The sequence below is a fragment of the Loxodonta africana genome, chromosome 6, assembly GCF_030014295.1.
Source record: "Loxodonta africana isolate mLoxAfr1 chromosome 6, mLoxAfr1.hap2, whole genome shotgun sequence".
Classification (NCBI taxonomy): domain Eukaryota; kingdom Metazoa; phylum Chordata; class Mammalia; order Proboscidea; family Elephantidae; genus Loxodonta; species Loxodonta africana.
The window spans coordinates 115,388,633-115,405,163 of NC_087347.1; the positions used below are offsets into that span (position 1 = coordinate 115,388,633).

General features: G+C 43.3%; 1 protein-coding gene across 7 annotated transcripts in view; it reads right to left on the reverse strand.

Annotated features, from left to right (window-relative positions):
* The window catches only part of MGAT5 (alpha-1,6-mannosylglycoprotein 6-beta-N-acetylglucosaminyltransferase), a 430,917-nt gene that overhangs the window by 237,815 nt on the left and 176,571 nt on the right, over positions 1-16,531 (reverse strand). For 6 of the 7 annotated variants that reach the window (XM_023543018.2, XM_023543017.2, XM_003405868.4 and 3 more), the window contains one exon: positions 4,759-4,923. In XM_023543018.2, coding sequence (XP_023398786.1) covers positions 4,759-4,923 — 165 coding nt within the window. Of the gene's footprint in view, positions 1-4,758; positions 4,924-6,608; positions 6,663-7,128; positions 8,723-16,531 lie in introns of those variants that run through there. The other variant, XM_023543021.2, reaches the window with a different exon arrangement.

Here is a 16,531-nt window from a genome sequence, read left to right on the forward strand (position 1 = left end):
CACATAATCAAAAAGCCCAAGAGTGATAAATTTGAAAAGAGAAGCCATTTTGTATAAAAACCACACAGAACATGGCTACACAGAGAAAGGAAAGAAGACACGCACACACACAAACATATACACGGCTGTCCCGAAGAAGACATAAATTTAGGGAGCCCTTCTTCAATTCCTATGGTACCCAATTTGCAGGCAGTTTATAGCCAACCAGAAGATACATCAGCAAGCAATAAGACATACCAGTAAGCAATCGGAAACATCACTGAGCAATAAGACACCACCAGAGTAAGCAGTAAAGACACACCAGGGAAAATGTTGCTGAGCAATTACCACATGTCTTAATGCAGGGAGAGAGAAAGAGAAACTTCACCCATTTAGGATTAGAACCCTATAAAAATGAACTCTCAAAGCTCAGAGTCATGTCTGCCATATCAAAGATGGTCTAAGGGCTGCCAGCACAGCCATGATCAGAAAGAGGGCAGAAAGGCTGCTCATGAATGAGGACTATAAACTTAAGCCCCTGCCCTTTTGGGCACCCTTTTTTATAGAGACTAAGGGAGTCCTTGGGAGGGGAAAACATTTAACGTACTCAGCTGCTAACCTAAAGATTGGTGGTTGGAGTCTACCCAGAGATACCACAGAAGAAATGCCTGGCGACCTACTTCCAAAAAATCAGTAATTAAAAACTCTGTGGAACACAGTTCTACTCTGACACACATAAGGTCACCATGGGTCAAAATCAACTCAACAGGAACTGGTTTGGTTTGGTTTACCAAGACTAATCTATAAACATAGCAAATATTTCTAGAATATATGTTCGATAATTGACAAGATATAAAGGATCCCCCAGTCTCTGGGGGAAACAAAGGAGGATGCCCAACACACCCAAATCCACTGTCGTCAACGGAGTCTAAGAAAGGGATGCACATGCACATAATGCAGAGAAAGGACAAGCTTTTACACCAAAGCTCAGGTCAACCAAAGGAACAAGGCTCTCAGACACAGACAACTTGCTTATGAGACAGCTTATCAAATACTCCAGGAAACTGTCAGTTCTCCTTCTCCAGGAATCTTTAAGAGAATGGCAGCATGTTTCTCCAGACTCATCCATTTGCAATGATTTACAAATGGACGCAATAGAAATAGACCAAAAAATCACAACCTCTGCGACCTGGCGCTAGGAGGTCTTCAGCTGAGCTACAGGGGATACCAGCACCAACGGTTTCCCTGAACAAGTACTTAAACTCAGTGGAACCTGTGAAACCACTTACTTCTCAGAGGTGCTGAGAAGACTAGGTAAAACCATGTATCTCAGAGGGCCGGGAACAATACACGCTATTTATAAGATGGTTGCTAAATGTTAGTTTCCCCTCTTCCTTCCCAGTTTTTTCTGGGTCCAATCCATTTCTAGTCTATATCTCTTCCATAGGGCTCTTTGCTGCAGTCTTCCCACCTTCAAGTTCACCCTGCTGCAGGAAGCCGTCTATAGTGACACCCAGCCCACAAAGACCACAGTTCCAGTTATCTTACGCAAATGTCTTATTTTCCTAATTGGCTAGTAAAAATCTTGAAGACAGAAGGCTATATCCCACACACACATGGAAGATGCCAAGGAGTGAGAATGAGGTTAATTATTAAAGGCATAACTCTAAATGTGCTCCTATTTCCCAAAGAGAAAAAAAACCTTAAAACAAAACACTCTGGTTCTTTAAATGTTATAAAAAAAGAAAGGGCCACATAAACCAGAGAGTATATCAGCCTGAGACCAGAAGAACTAGATAGTGCCCAGCTACCACCAATGACTGCCCTGACAGGGAACACAACAAAGAACCCCTGATGGAGCAGGAGAACAGTGGGATGCAGACCTCATATTCTCATAAAAAGAAGAGAGTTAATGGTCTGACTTAGATTAGAGGGACCCCAGAGATCATGGTTCCAGGGCCCTTTGTTAGCCCAAGACTGGAACCATTCTTGAAGCCAAATCTTCAGACAGGGATTGGACTGGACAATAAGACAGAAAATGATACTGGTGCTGAGAGAGCTTCTTGGCTCAAGTAGTCACATGAGACTGTGGGCAGCTGCTGCCTAGAGGTGAGATGAGAAGGCAGAGGGGACAGGAGCTGGATGAATGGACACAGGGAATACTGGGTGGAGGGGAGGAGTGCTGTCTTATTAGGGGGAGAGCAGCTAGGAGTACATAGCCAGGTGTGTAAGTTTCTGTATGAGAGACTGACTTGATTTATAAACTTTCACTTAAAGCACAATGAGTTAAAAAAAAAATTATGAAAAAGGCAGCACTAGTGGCACACCAGTTGGAGCCAGTGGTGGTTCGGTGGAAGAACTCTCATCTTCTGTGCAAGAGACCCCGTTCGATCCCCGCCCAATGCACCTTATACACAGGCACCACCTGTCAGTTGAGGCCTGCATGTTGCTATGATGCTGAACAGGTTTCAACAGCACTTCCAGACTAAGACTAGGAAAAGAGGCCTGACGATCTACTTCCACAAATCAGCCAATGAAAACCCTGTGGATCATAACGGTTTGACCCCGTTGTGCTTGAAGTCATCATGAGTCAAGGCCAACTAGATGGCTACTAACAACAACAGTGGCAGATCTAAAGGAGGCCCACTCAGAGTCAGTGACTTACAGAATGTGCTCAAGAGAGATCTGTTAACTAAGTGAACCAGCTCAGCGCAGGGGCTGGGTCAGGATACCATCTGAAAGCAGCAGCCACCAACCCCCTCCCATTTCATTCCTGGAGGTTTACCCGCAATCCTCTGCCCTGAGACTTGAAGTCTGGGTGGGGAGACCACTACGGAGCCAGAAGGCAACAAGATCCCCATTTTGGTGATGAGGATGACAGCAGAAATGTTTACATGGGCCCTCAAACTACAGGAAAGGCACCCGAGTAGTGCAAACCGTTAAGTGCTCAACTACTAGCCAAAAGGCTAGTGGTCTGAACTCTCCCAGAGACACCTCAGAAGACAGGTCTGACGATCTGCTTCTGAAAGGTCATGGCCTTGAAAACCCTATGGAGCTGTTCTACTCTGCACTCATGGGGTTGCCATGAATCTGAATCAACTCAATGACAACTAACAACAAGGACAACAAGCTGCAGGACAGAGGTACTGTGGGGCCACAAGTTAAAGACAGAACATGCTGCCCCACCTTGGGAAACAGGATTGTGCAGAACCGCAACAAAATCAGCTAGGACCTTTCCAATTGCATTTTCTACTGAGGATGGGGGTGGGGGAGTGGAGACTGGAGAGGCAGGGGTTCCATTTATTAATAAGCAACACAACACAGTGGGAGGCTTTCTTGTCTAATTACAGAAGCTGTTGGAAACTGCAGAGAAGACAGGATTCATGGCCTAGATGACACTGCTTCTGTGTTGTAATTAAAAGTTATTTTTAATACCTTTGTCTGTTGGACATTTTGGATTATTCGAAATATATTTTGTAATTTCAAACTTGCTCAAGGGCAAAGAACATCATCAAAAGGTAATACAACAAGCTTGCATAATGCAAAACAGTTAAATGCTTTGACACCGGGAGGTGGGAAAGGAAAAGGATCACCTCCACTTAAATCCGTGAAATTTTTATAAGAAAGAGGGAAACAGAAACCAACAAGCTAAAAAGTATAGTAAACAAGATTTTTAAAATTCCAGAAGTAGCGCAGTTACTTACTTTATCCATTAACTAGAGTCCGGCAATCACCACCAGAACTACACACACAGCTCATCCACAACCACTCACCCAAAGAACCTAATCCTTGGGCTCTACGTTTTCTCCTGTGCCCCCAGGAAGCGATAGTGGCCACCCTATGACAGCATGTCCTGACTCAACCAGAAAGATCTAGGAGTCACCCCTGAGATAGTGTAATAAGGGTCCCATTTGAACTGTAGACAACAGTTTAGGGGTTGTTTTTTACCCATTTCTCTTTTGTTGCCCAAGATTTCAATTTCAAGAATGGGGTGGACAAAAATTTCCCATAAGGAGAGCTGCATAGGCTTGTCCATGAGTAGCGTCAGAATTAGGTCAAGATTAGACAGGGGCCATTTATTTCCCAAGTGCCATTTCCAGAAATTATATTTCTGCATACACATATAGAAGTCCCCAGGTGGTGCAAACAATTAACGCACTCAGCTGCCAACCCAAAAGTTGAAGGCTTGAGTCCACCTAGAGGCACCTTGGAAGAAAAGCCTGGTGATCTAATTCCCAAAAATCAGCCACTGAAAACCCTATGCAGCAGAGTTCTACTCTGGCACACATGGGGTCACCATGAGTCACAGTCAATTCAACAGTATCTGGTACGGGTACACATCAGAGCCATTTTCTGCATGAGGGGCTCTTCTTTAACAACGGGAAGGAGAGAATCTATTAAATATCACAGATTTTTGAGACTGTTTGATGGGAGTGGAAAGGAGGAAGGAACTCTAACTGGTATGAGCTTCTCAGATATATATTTCTATATTTCACTTGTCCACGCTACGAATCTTCTCATTAGAAGTGCATTCTAGGAGCTCATTATAAGCAAATATATTATATGCAGATGTCTCATAGGAACCACCATCTTATACATGATGATGAGACTATAAAACCTTTTAACATCTGTTATTCGAAAATAAATTTACACTTAGCTTTACATGGCTGTACCAGGCTGACAGAATTTATATTATAGCAATAAGAAGCGCTGTATTCCTTTTTTTTTTTCCAAAGCAGAGTCTGACTCCACGACAGGGCACAGAACTGCCATTCTTACCTGCCATGTTAATTTTCTCAAGTGCAACCAAGCTGGGAAGAGCTGTAGTGGAGTTGGTGGAGTTCGTTCCCGTGCCATTGATTACAAGATTGTCCACCTTCGACTCTAACTTGCCAATGCGCTGCAAAATATTATCCAGTAACACAGCAAGAGTCTTCTTCAGATCTGTAACAGAAAATGCAGATGATTTTAAAATTCTTTGGCCCCACGTATCTGTCTGGGTTTTCCTCTCTTTAACACCTAGAACAAAATGTCTCAAATGCTTTTAAAGTGGCAGAGCTAAAAAGCACTGTCCTATGACCTGACCTAACAGACCACATCTGAAAGATGACAGCAGCCCCACCAAAATCAAACCAAACCCTTCACGGAGAGCTGATTCTGACTCACAGCAACCCTACAGAAAAGAGGAGAACTGCCCCGTAAGGTTTCCAAGGCTGTAAATATTCACGGAAGTAAACTGCCAAATCTTTTTGTCACAGAGCAGCTGGTGGATTCGAACCTTCGACCTTTTGGTTAGCAGCCGAGCTCTTAACCACTGTACCACCAGGGCTGCCCCTAACAAGCCCAGAGCCTACTAAACAAATTGATCTACTATGGAATGTAAGTTCGGCAATGAGTGACATTAAAAAATTATTTCCAGCTATTAGCCTGATGGAGCCCTGATGGCACTGTGCTTATGAGCTACAGCCTCTAACCAAAAGGTCGGCAATTCGAATCCACCAGCTGCTCCCTGGAAACCCTATGCGGCAAGTTCTACTCTGTCCTATAGGGTTGCAATGAGTCGGAATCAACTCGACAGCAACGAGTTTGGTCTCTGGGTTTTTTTATTAGCTTGGCAGAAAAAAGTTTTTGTTACTTAGCATCCCACCATATTGTTGTTAGCTACAGCCGAGTTGGCCCCCCGCTCCTGGCAACCCTTGCATAAAGTAGTTGTGATCCATAGGGCTTTCACTAGCTGATATTTGGAAGTAAATCACCAGCTCTTTCTTCCTAGCCCATCTTAGTCTGGAAGCTCCACTGAAACCTGTTCAGCACCACAGCAACACCCAAACCCCTGTTGACAAATGGGTGGTGGTTGTACATGAGGTACACTGGCTGGGGCCATGGAACCCAGGTCTCCCGCATAAGATGTGCGAATTCACCTAGTGGATCACCACCATGGTACTCTATTAAAATTCTCATCCCTTATACCATGGCGATTACTGATGCACCAAATGGCAACAAAGTCCTGAAGTGGCTTCTCGATCAAGTTTGCTGTTATTTTTAGTGCTGTGTACTCTAGCATGCCCCAATTTTTTGAAAAGTGGTTATTTATGTTGGTTACATATGGTAGCACTTAATAAAAGCTACAGTTCCAGATTTCCAGGCATGCTGAATAACCCAGAGTTAACTATAATCAGATTTAGAAAAGAAACTTAAAATATAGACTAGATTCACTTGTTTGTTCAATAAATATCTACTGAACAAATACAGTGTCCCAGGCATCCAGGCACATTGTTCTAGATGCCGGGGATATTCTCTTACGGCGCTTGCATTTAAGGGTTGACTCCCTTTCTTACATATCTGACTCTGGTTTAAAGAGTGCTGCACTTTCCTCGTGGATAAATTACAGGCACATTGTCCTTACCCACACCCAAGGCTTTTCTAAGTTTGTATACAAGGTATTCACAAAGAAAGAGCTGAACGCAGCCCCTCTCCTCTGGCAACTTATAACGAAAGAAAGATATGCTGACTTGTACATGTCGGAAAGGCAGATGGACAACAGAAGAGCCGTGCATGGAAACATACTCCAGACTCATTTATGAATTAGGAGTGGGCCAGGTAGAGAAGTAAACAGTGTGGGCAGTTACCATCTTCCATTCTGCTGGGAACAGAGGCAGACCTGCCTGAGAAAGTGTTCTGATCTGAAAAGGAAATAAAGACACACCCATTCAATTTCATGAATCCCACACCAGGCCAACAAGCCTCGTCAAGCCACATTCAGGCCATCCTACTTGGCCAAGAGCAGGGAGAGACTCATCTGAACAGAAACACAGATAAGTAACTAGCATGGACGTCATGTTATTAGTGGATGACAGGCAGCACCACTTCAGCTGATCCAAAACGCCAAACAGAGACAAAACCCACATCTTGTACGCCTGTCATTCTGTGTGTCTGGCAGTAACCGGCCCAAACATCTGACTTCTTAACAATGTTAAGATCTGTAACAGCTTGTTCATTCATTCATTCTCACAAACACCTAGCTTCCATGTGTATCTTACCTACTTGTAGTAACACATGCTGGCCACACAATTAGAGCAACGGTGATAAAAACGTACAACTGAAGCAAAGGTGGGGCGGGGCGGGCAGTAACATTTACTGAATACCTACTCTGTGCCGTGCACACGTATAAGCAATCCCACTGTATCTTCATATCCTCCCTATGAGGCACGTACAACTCCGTTTTATAGATGAGAAAACTGAGGTTCACGGAGATTAGGTAACATGTTCATGGTTACAGAGATAAGAAGTCAGAAAAAGGCCTTGAACTCAGGTCTAACTAATTCTGTGATGCCTGACTTGAGACCAGCCTGAAGTCAAAGGCTAGGAAGGAAAAAAAGAAACGTCAAGTGTGAAATTCAGTGTCTTTCACGCCATGTTGTTGTTAGCTGCTGTGACATCAGCTTCCAACTCATGGGGACCCCATGAACAACAGAACAAAATACTGCCCGGTCTTGCACCATCCCCAATGATTGGATGCAGATTAGACTATGGTGATCCATAGGGTTGTCACTGGTTGATTTTCCAAAGTAGATCGCCAGGCCTTCCCTTCTAGTCCATCTTAATCCAGAAGCTCTGCATCGTAGGAACATGCAAGCCTGCAGCAACAGATGGGGTGTGGCGGTGCTGAGGTGCACGGGCCAGAAATCAAATCCAGGTCTCCGACATCGAAGTTGGGAATTCTACCACTGAACAACCACTGCCCCCACCTTTCATCCATAGCACAGTGATTAAGGGCCCAAACTCTGGAGCAGACTTTCTCGGTTTGGAGCGTCCCCATTCCTGTTTCCTTGTCTGGAAAACAGTGAAAAGGATAAACCGACCTATTTGGGGTCATTATCCAACTTAATGAGTTAATATTTATAAAACATTTAGAACAGTGTCTGGCACATAATAAGCACTACATAACTCTTACATACACAAATGAGAAATAAATTAAAGCCTTCCTCTGGAAAATGCTCTCTCTGTTCCCAAAGAAATCCTTCCTGGGTGATACAAAGCTTTCTAATCAAAGGGTCATGAAATCATTCTGCTCTGGGGTCTGGAGTCCCATGGTCAGCATGACTCACAGTTTGTCACTGGTACCTCATTAGCTGGCAGGAACAGTGGGATTCAGTCACCAGCTCTGTTCTTATACTGAGCCTAATGTATCAACTGGTTCTTCCGAGTTCTAAAGATTGCCAGAGCCTAACTACACAGAGGGGGGCAACGTGCTACTGAGAGGCAGCATAAAATATAGAGTCAGGATAAAGAAACCACTCCTCAGATATAAAATATCAATCACCCCATCTCCAGCCTCTTTGCCTGGAGACTGTATCACCAGTCAACCAGCTCCTACATAAATGGCATTTAACTATTACCAGCAACTGGAGCCATTAAAAATACCTAAGGTTGGCAGTTTGAATCCACCAGCCACTCCTTGGAAACCCTATGGGGCAGTTCTACTCTGCACTATAGGGTTGTAATGAGTTGGAATTCACTTGATGGCAACAGGGTTAGTTTTTGGTTTTTATAGTCTTCTCACAAATGAGGCTAAATTATCATACCTTTCCAGGTGATGAAATTATTTCCCACCTTTGTATTTTACAGTTAAAAACTTGCAAAAACTGTTAATAGTTTTATTGTAATTATAAATCAATACTGAAGCATTGTTCTTTGTGTTTTAATCTTAATGGTAAGCCTTTTGTCCAATAAGGCTGTATACCCAAGAATAACTTCCATAGAGTATTCATAATGCAATGAGTTAAAATATTCTGCCAAATTCTAATATAATATTTTTATATTAACCACTGTTTTACTGTTACTGTAGCAGGATTACAATTTTCAATCACTAACAGGCTTTTTACATTTTGTTTGTACTTCAAAGTCTTAGCAATGAAAATTTAATCCCAACATCGCTATTGCAATTCTGTGTTCCTAAAACTTACCATACATGATAAAGACTAGATCAAAGTAGTTGAAAACATTTAAAATGTCCCTCTGGGGAAGGGGAGCATTGGCTTCTATCATGCCAAGAGTTCTTTGATAAATGGTGAGATCTCAACACTGCATTGGAATAGATGCTCTGAAATCTACATCTGTAGGCTTTCATTTCCAGGAGGCCATGAAACCAGAGGAGGAAAGGGGGCTACAAGCTGCTGACACATCCTTCAGCAGGACAGCCAAGGAGACATCACTGCCAGCTGTACTCTCTGCCATGTCTACAATGCAAGGAGACAGGCTCTCAGTAGAAAGAGGGGTCCTGCTGGTGGAACAAGGTTTCTGGATCTACCAGCAAAAGCTGTGAGACTGCTAGTAAACCCTGATTTACCAGCTCACCAAATCCATCAATATTTGTAGTCTTACCAAGAAAGGCGGTACCTGGGGCCTAGGTGGTTCCCACTCTATCTCCCCACTAGGAGAAGTCCTCAACCCTGCTGTCCTCAGACTCACCTGCCATCAGAGATTCCGGAGCCCACCCCCAAAGAACAAAGTCAGAGTCTGCAGAACCTACTTTAAGGATTCTGAGGCACAGCCCAGGTGGAGAACTACTTTTAAGGTGTGGGCAGACCATGATTTGCTGGTACAGAAATGTTCAATGAGCAAGGACTTAAATTTGAACTGACAAAAATAATTTACCTCAGTGCTTGCTCCCAACTCAAATCCCTCTTCACCATGGCTGCTGCAGAGAGCTAACAACAGAGCCACAAAGCTGTTTCACTTGCTGCTCTGGAGAAGCCCAACAAAGACAGGGCGTTAATGAGAAACGAAGGTGCTAATGAAAAAAAGAATTAACCCTGACCCCTCATTCTCATCGACTGTCACATGAATTTCAAGTTTCATCAATTATATATTTTTAAATTAATTTTAAAGTGACCTTCTACAGAAAGATAATGGAGTTAACAGTAATGATCAAAACACTGTCCATTCATTATGTACAAGGACATTCAAAGTGGCACTATTTATAAAGGCGAATAGTGTTATTTATTATGTCTGAGAACTGGAAATATCAACACACCCGACAATAAGATTAAATTACATTATGTCCACCCACACATGAGATAGAATAAATCACTAGGTTGTAAGCTGAATGAGTGCAGAAACCAAGTCTGTCTTGTCATCTCTGTGTATCGTCACTAGCTATTAACATCAGGAGCTCAAAAAATGTTTATTAAACGGACGAATGAAAAAAGGAGAAGTATATATATAATGGCATGAGGAAATACAACAAAAATGAATTTAAAAAGCTGTATATAAAATACAATCCCAAATTTTAAAAAAGTATATATATATGTATATATACACACACACACATTTTATATATATGCATTTGAATTATGGTGTTGGCAAAGAATATTGAATATACCATGGACTGCTAGAAGAACGAACGAATCTGTCTCGGAAGAAGTACAGCCAGAAGGCTCTTTAGAATCAAGGATGGCGAGACATGTTATCAGGAGGCACCAGTCTCTGGGTAAGAACATCATGCTTGGTAAAGTAGAGGGTCAGCAACAAAGATAAACATATGTTTATCTCTCTGCATTAAAAAAAAAAAAAAAAAGTACTAGAGAGAAGTCAAAATTTTATCAATGGTGAGATCTGGGGTTTGGGAATAAGTATTTGTATTTTTTACTTCTTCTTCATAGTTCCTCAAGTGGATACACACATTCATACCACTTTTACAACCAGAAAGCCATTATATGCTATTCTAACCGCGGAAGCAGTACAGTGAGTTCTACCTTTAGAATTCAAAAACCCTAACCACAAGTACCCTGATGTCATCCTATATGAGGGATTCGCACTGCCTTATCTCATTGGACTCCGAAGCACAAAATGGACAATTCACTGGCATGTAATCTCACAAATGCGCCTATCACCCTGCAGTTGTCCCTGTCCAGGGAGCACTGCCTGGACGCAAAAGGGTGCTGAACAATCACTCTGAGACTGCAAGAGGCCCTCTCGGGTGGCTCAATATCATTGACGAACGTCCTCTCCTGGGTTAAAAGCTACCGTCTAAGCGCTGATCATACACTGCATCTAGAAGTGATTTAATTCTGCAGGGAGAGCTATTAGTATTGCAGGGAACTTTCTAGGCAGGAGAATCTGAGAAAAGATCGCATCTAGGCCTGGTGATGGTATCAAGTGCCTTAGGAAACCGACATCTGGAATGGAGTTCCTGGGCCTTTCTCTGAGTTTCCCTAACACCTGGCCAGCCACAAAAAATACCAGGCAAGCATTTTAGCCCTTATAAAAGGAGAAAAACTGCACTGTCGCCCAACCTCAGCCAGATAGTGCCTGAGCCGATCCTGGAACCAGCCTGACTCAGGGCCTGCATTCTTCCCTGCAGGAAAGGGCAGCAATTACACAATATCCTTCCAGCTCACCACCCTTACCAGAAATATTACCACCACCAACGCTCTTCAGATACAAAGATGAGCTTCGCCACACCCAGCTCGTCTTTTAGTCTACATGGCAATGACAATGACACCTCCCGTTTCCGAAATGCCACAATTACGCAGTGAAGTTAACACACTTTAGAAAGGGGCCTAGGGAAGATACCAGAAACATCTCTCTAGGCTTAGAGTCCAGAGCACTAGCTCTGAGCAGGGCTGGCTTGAGGACACCCATGGGTGATTCTGGTGAGAAAATCCTTGCCCCTCCCTGTTCAGAATGGTAGGGCAAAGGCTTGTCTTCCCCTGGAGTAGAGCTTACCTCTCATGTCTGGTCAGGCCCAATCCCTGTAAATTCTACAGTCAACTGCATAAAGATGTTCCTGAAGCCATGTTGTTGTTAGGTGCCATCAAGTCAGTTCTGACTCATAGTGAGCCTACGTACAACAGAACGAAACACTCCCTGGTCCTGTGACATCCCCACAATTGCTGCTATGCTTGAACCCACTGTTGCAGCCACTTGTCAATCCATCCTGTTGAGGGTCTTCCTCTTTTTCACTGACCCTCTACCTTACCAAGCAGGACATACTTTTCCAGGCACTGGGCCCTCCTGGTAACATGTCCTAAGTACGTGCGCCGAAGTCTCGCCATCCTCACTTCTCAGGAGCATTCTCGTTATACTTCTTCCAAGACAGGCTTGTTCGTTCTTCTGGCGGTCTGTGGTATACTTAATATTCTTCACCAATACCATAATTCAAAGGCATCAATTCTTCAGTCTTCCTTATTCACTATCCAGCTTTCACATGCATATGAGGCAATTGAAAATATCGTGGCCTGGGTCAGGCATTCCTTAGTCCTCAAAGTGACAATTTTGCTTTTTAACACTTTAAAGAGGTCTTTTGCAAAAGAATTGCCCAATGCAATATGTCTTTGATTTCTTGACTGCTGCTTCTATGGGTGTTGATTGTGGGTCCAAGTAAAATGAAAACCTTGACAACTTCCTGAAGTCCTGTGTTCACACAAATAAACTACAGGTCTCCATGGACAGTTCTGGTTAGTTGGTAACAGATGCAGGTACATACAGGCCAGGTTAGTAATAACTAATAGTAATGGGTGCACTTTACCAAGCTAAGTATTTCAGGGACCTGGCCCCATGTAATCCTTACAATAACTCTATGAGGTAAATGATATCGTATCCTCCATATTATAAAAGATGAAGCAGGGTTAATGAAGATCAGTGACTTGCCCAAGGTAACACATCTAGTACACAGCATAGCCCCTCCATAGTCCACATATAAACACTCTCTCAGCTGCCTTCCAGAATAAACATGGGTTCCCCTGTCAGGATCATACATAACAGTTACTTGGAGGCTTTCTGCATCTCGTTTCCAGACTCATTAAAAACATTATTCTGCTTAGCTCCTACCCAAAGGTTGGAGGTTTCAAGTCCACCCAGAGGCACCTCAGAAGAAAGGTCTCATGATCTACTTCTGAAAAACTGGACATTAAAAACCCACGGAGCACAGCTCTCTCCTCCCTGAGGTACATGCAGTCGCCATGAGTCAGAGCCAACTTGACAGTAACTGGCAGTTGTATCACACAGTCACAGCTCCCTGCAGGGGGAGCTGCTGCTATTCTTCACGTCTCTAACACCAACTACGTACCAGGTAACATGCTATACCCTGAGGTACAGTGTGGAACAAAACAGTTTATCATCTCTCTCCCCCACTTCTAAGTGGGGGAGAAAGATGGTAAACAAATACAATAAATAGGGAATGTTAGGTAGCTTAAGCGCTACAAAGAATGAGAACACAGTGGTGTCTAGTCTTACTTCAGTTAAGGAGGCTGGGCAGGCTTCTGTGAAAGAGTGACATCTAAAAGGGTGACAGAGGTAACAAAAGGAAGTGAGTCCCGTTCTATCTGGAGGTAGAGGGCACAACAAATGCAGAGGCTCAGAGATAGAAAAATGCTGGGCCACCACCGAGAGCCTCTCTCTGGAAGACAGCTGTGGTGCGGGGCAGACGTGAAAAGTGCGACAGCTCCTTAGAGTGGCCACAGTGGCACAAGGTCTGCACAAGCAACTCTGACAGAAAAGGAACAGCCAAGAAGAGGGGGCAGAGGCTTCGTGGGAGCTGCGGCCACCAGGCAAGGCAAGGAACCCTACTTCAGGGGCTGGAACATTCTAAGCCTGCCACAGAGACCCTCACATAGGCATTCCTTTCCCTCAACTAGGATGGCTCTATTAGTGCCTGAGGCAGTGGTGTGGCGTTAAAGGACTGGTCTTGATGGTAAGGGAAATATAAAAATAAGCCCCAATTCCTCCTGAAAACCCACTCTGATTTTCTGATTTTCGTCCTCTCATCTAAAAGACTCCCAAGTTCCTCCTCAGAGCTTCCTGTCTCTGGCCAGGCTGTGTGCCTGCAAGCTCGACCGGCTCTGATGTGGAGACCAGACTGGGCTGTACCTCCACCACAGGAACACTGGAAACACCCCAGGCCCCAGGGATGCCCATTTTTAGGCACAGAACTTTTTAAAGCAGAAAACCATTCATTTTAATCACACTAGCCACATCACCATAGAGTAATCACAACCTCGTTAGACACATCAAACAGTCCAACTATGTTTTTCCCTACCAGTTTCACTCTCAGACCAAGACGAGTATATTTCACTCAAGGGCAGGGAATTCCTGCTTCAGCAATGGCAGTTTTCCACAGCACCCCACAAAAGTCCCAGCTCTCCAAACAGCAAAACACAAAATAAATGGGACCTCATAAAAACTAAAAATTTTTGTTCATCAAAAGACTTTTGCAAAAAAGTCAAAAGACAAGCTACTGACTGGGGAGAATATCTTCGGAAACCATCTATCTGACAAGAATCTGTTGCTGTTAGGTGCTGTCAAGGCAGTGCCAATTCATAAGAACCCTATGTATAACAGAACAAAGCACTTCCTGGTCCTGCACCATCCTCACAATAGTTGCTATGTTTGAGCCATTCTTGCAGCCACCGTGTCAATCCATCTCATTGAGAATCGTCCTCTTTTTCCCTGACCTTCCACTTTAGCAAGCACAATGACCTTCTCCAGGGACTGGTCCCTCCTGATAAGACGTCCAAAATACATGAGATTAAGGCTTGCCATCCTCACTTCTAAGGAACATTCTGGCTGTACTTCTTCCAAGACAGATTAGTTTGTTCTTCTGGCAACCCAAAAGTACATTCAACATTCTTCATCAACACCATTAATTCAAAGGAATCAATTCTACTTTCCTTATTCACTGTCCAGCTTTCAAATGTATAAGAGGCGACTGAAAATACCATGGCCTGGGTCAGGGCCACCTTATTCCTCAAAGTGACATCTTTGCTTTTTAACACTTTGCAGAGGTCTTATGGCAGCAGATTTGCCCAGTGCAATACGTTGTTTGGTATCTTGCCTGCTGCTTCTATGGGTGTTGATGGTGGATAGAAGTAAAATGAAATCCTTGACGACTTCAATCTTTTCTTCATTTATCAGGATGTTGCTTAATGGTCCAGTTGTAAGGATTTTGGTTTCCTTTATGTTCACATGTAATCCACACTGAAGGCTGCAGTCTTTGATCTTCATCAGTAAGTACTTCAAATCTCTTTTTTGCTTTCAACAAGCAAGGCTGTGTCATCTGCATATACAGCAGGTTGTTAATGAGTCTTCCTCCGATCCTAATGTCACATTCTTCTTCATATATAGTCTGGCTTCTTGGATTATTTGCTCAGCACAGAGATTAAATAACTATGGTGAAAGGATACAACCCTGACGAACTTTCCTGATTTTAAAACACTCAGTATCCTCTTCCTGTCGAACAACTGCCTCTTGGTCTCTGTTCAGGTTTTGCACAAGCACAACTGAGTGCTAGGAAACGCCCACTCTTCTCAATATTATCCATAACTGGTTATGATCCACACAGTGGAATGCCTTTGCATAGTCAATAAAACATAGGTAAACATCTTTCTGGTATTCTCAGCCAAGATCCACCTGACATCAGCAATGATATCCCTCTTTCCATATCTTCTTCTGAATTCAGCTTGAATTTCTCGAAGTTCCCTGTCAATGTGCTGCTGCAACCGTTTTTGAATGATCTTCAGCAAAATTTTACTTGTATGTGATAGTAACGATAATGTCTGATAATGTCTGCATTCTGTTTGATCACTTTTCTTTAGAATGAGCACAAATATGGATCTCTTTCAGTCGGTTGGCCAGGTAGCTTTCTTTCAAATCTCTTGGCATAGACAAGTGAGCACCTCCAGCACTGCATCTGTTTGTTGAAACATCTTGATTGGTATTCCTTCAATTCCTGGAGCCTTGTTTTTTCACCAATTCCTTCAGTGCAGCTTGGACTTCTTCTATCAGTACCATGGGTTCTTAATCATATGCTACTTCCTGAAATGGATGAACGTTGACCAATTTTTTGGTTACAGTGACTCTGTGTATTCCTCCCATCTTCCGTTCAATATTTTGCCCATAAATAGAATCCTTCAATATTGCAACTTGAGATCTGAATTCTTTCTTCAGTTCTTTCACCTTGAGAAATGCCAAGCATGTTCTTCCCTTTTGGTTTTCCAACTTCAGGTCTTTGCACAAGAATCTAATAACATATATATATGTATAGACACACATACCTATACCTATACCTACACCTACACACACACACATATATATATATATATATATATATATATATATATAACTTCGACAACTTAACAACAAAAAGACAAATAACCCAATCATGAAATGGGCAAAGGACGCGAACAGACATTTAACCAAAGAGGACACTCAAATGTCCACTAAACACATGAAAAGATGGTCAGCATCATTAGCCATCAGACAGATACAAATCAAAACCACAGGGAGATACCATTCCACTGCCACTAGCATGGCTAAGATTAAAAAAGCAGAAAACAACAAATGTTGGTGGGGATATGGGGAAATTGGAACCCTTACCCATTGCTGGTGGGAATGTGGAATCTGGGGGTGGCAGCTGCCACAGCCCAGGCTGGTGACTGCTCCCAGGCACAGCTCCCAGGGCCGAGAGAAGCAAGCAGGTGAGACACTCAGGATTGGCAAAGTGTGAATCACAAGGGCAGAGTTTCACCTGCCTCATGTTTCCATTCCCGTT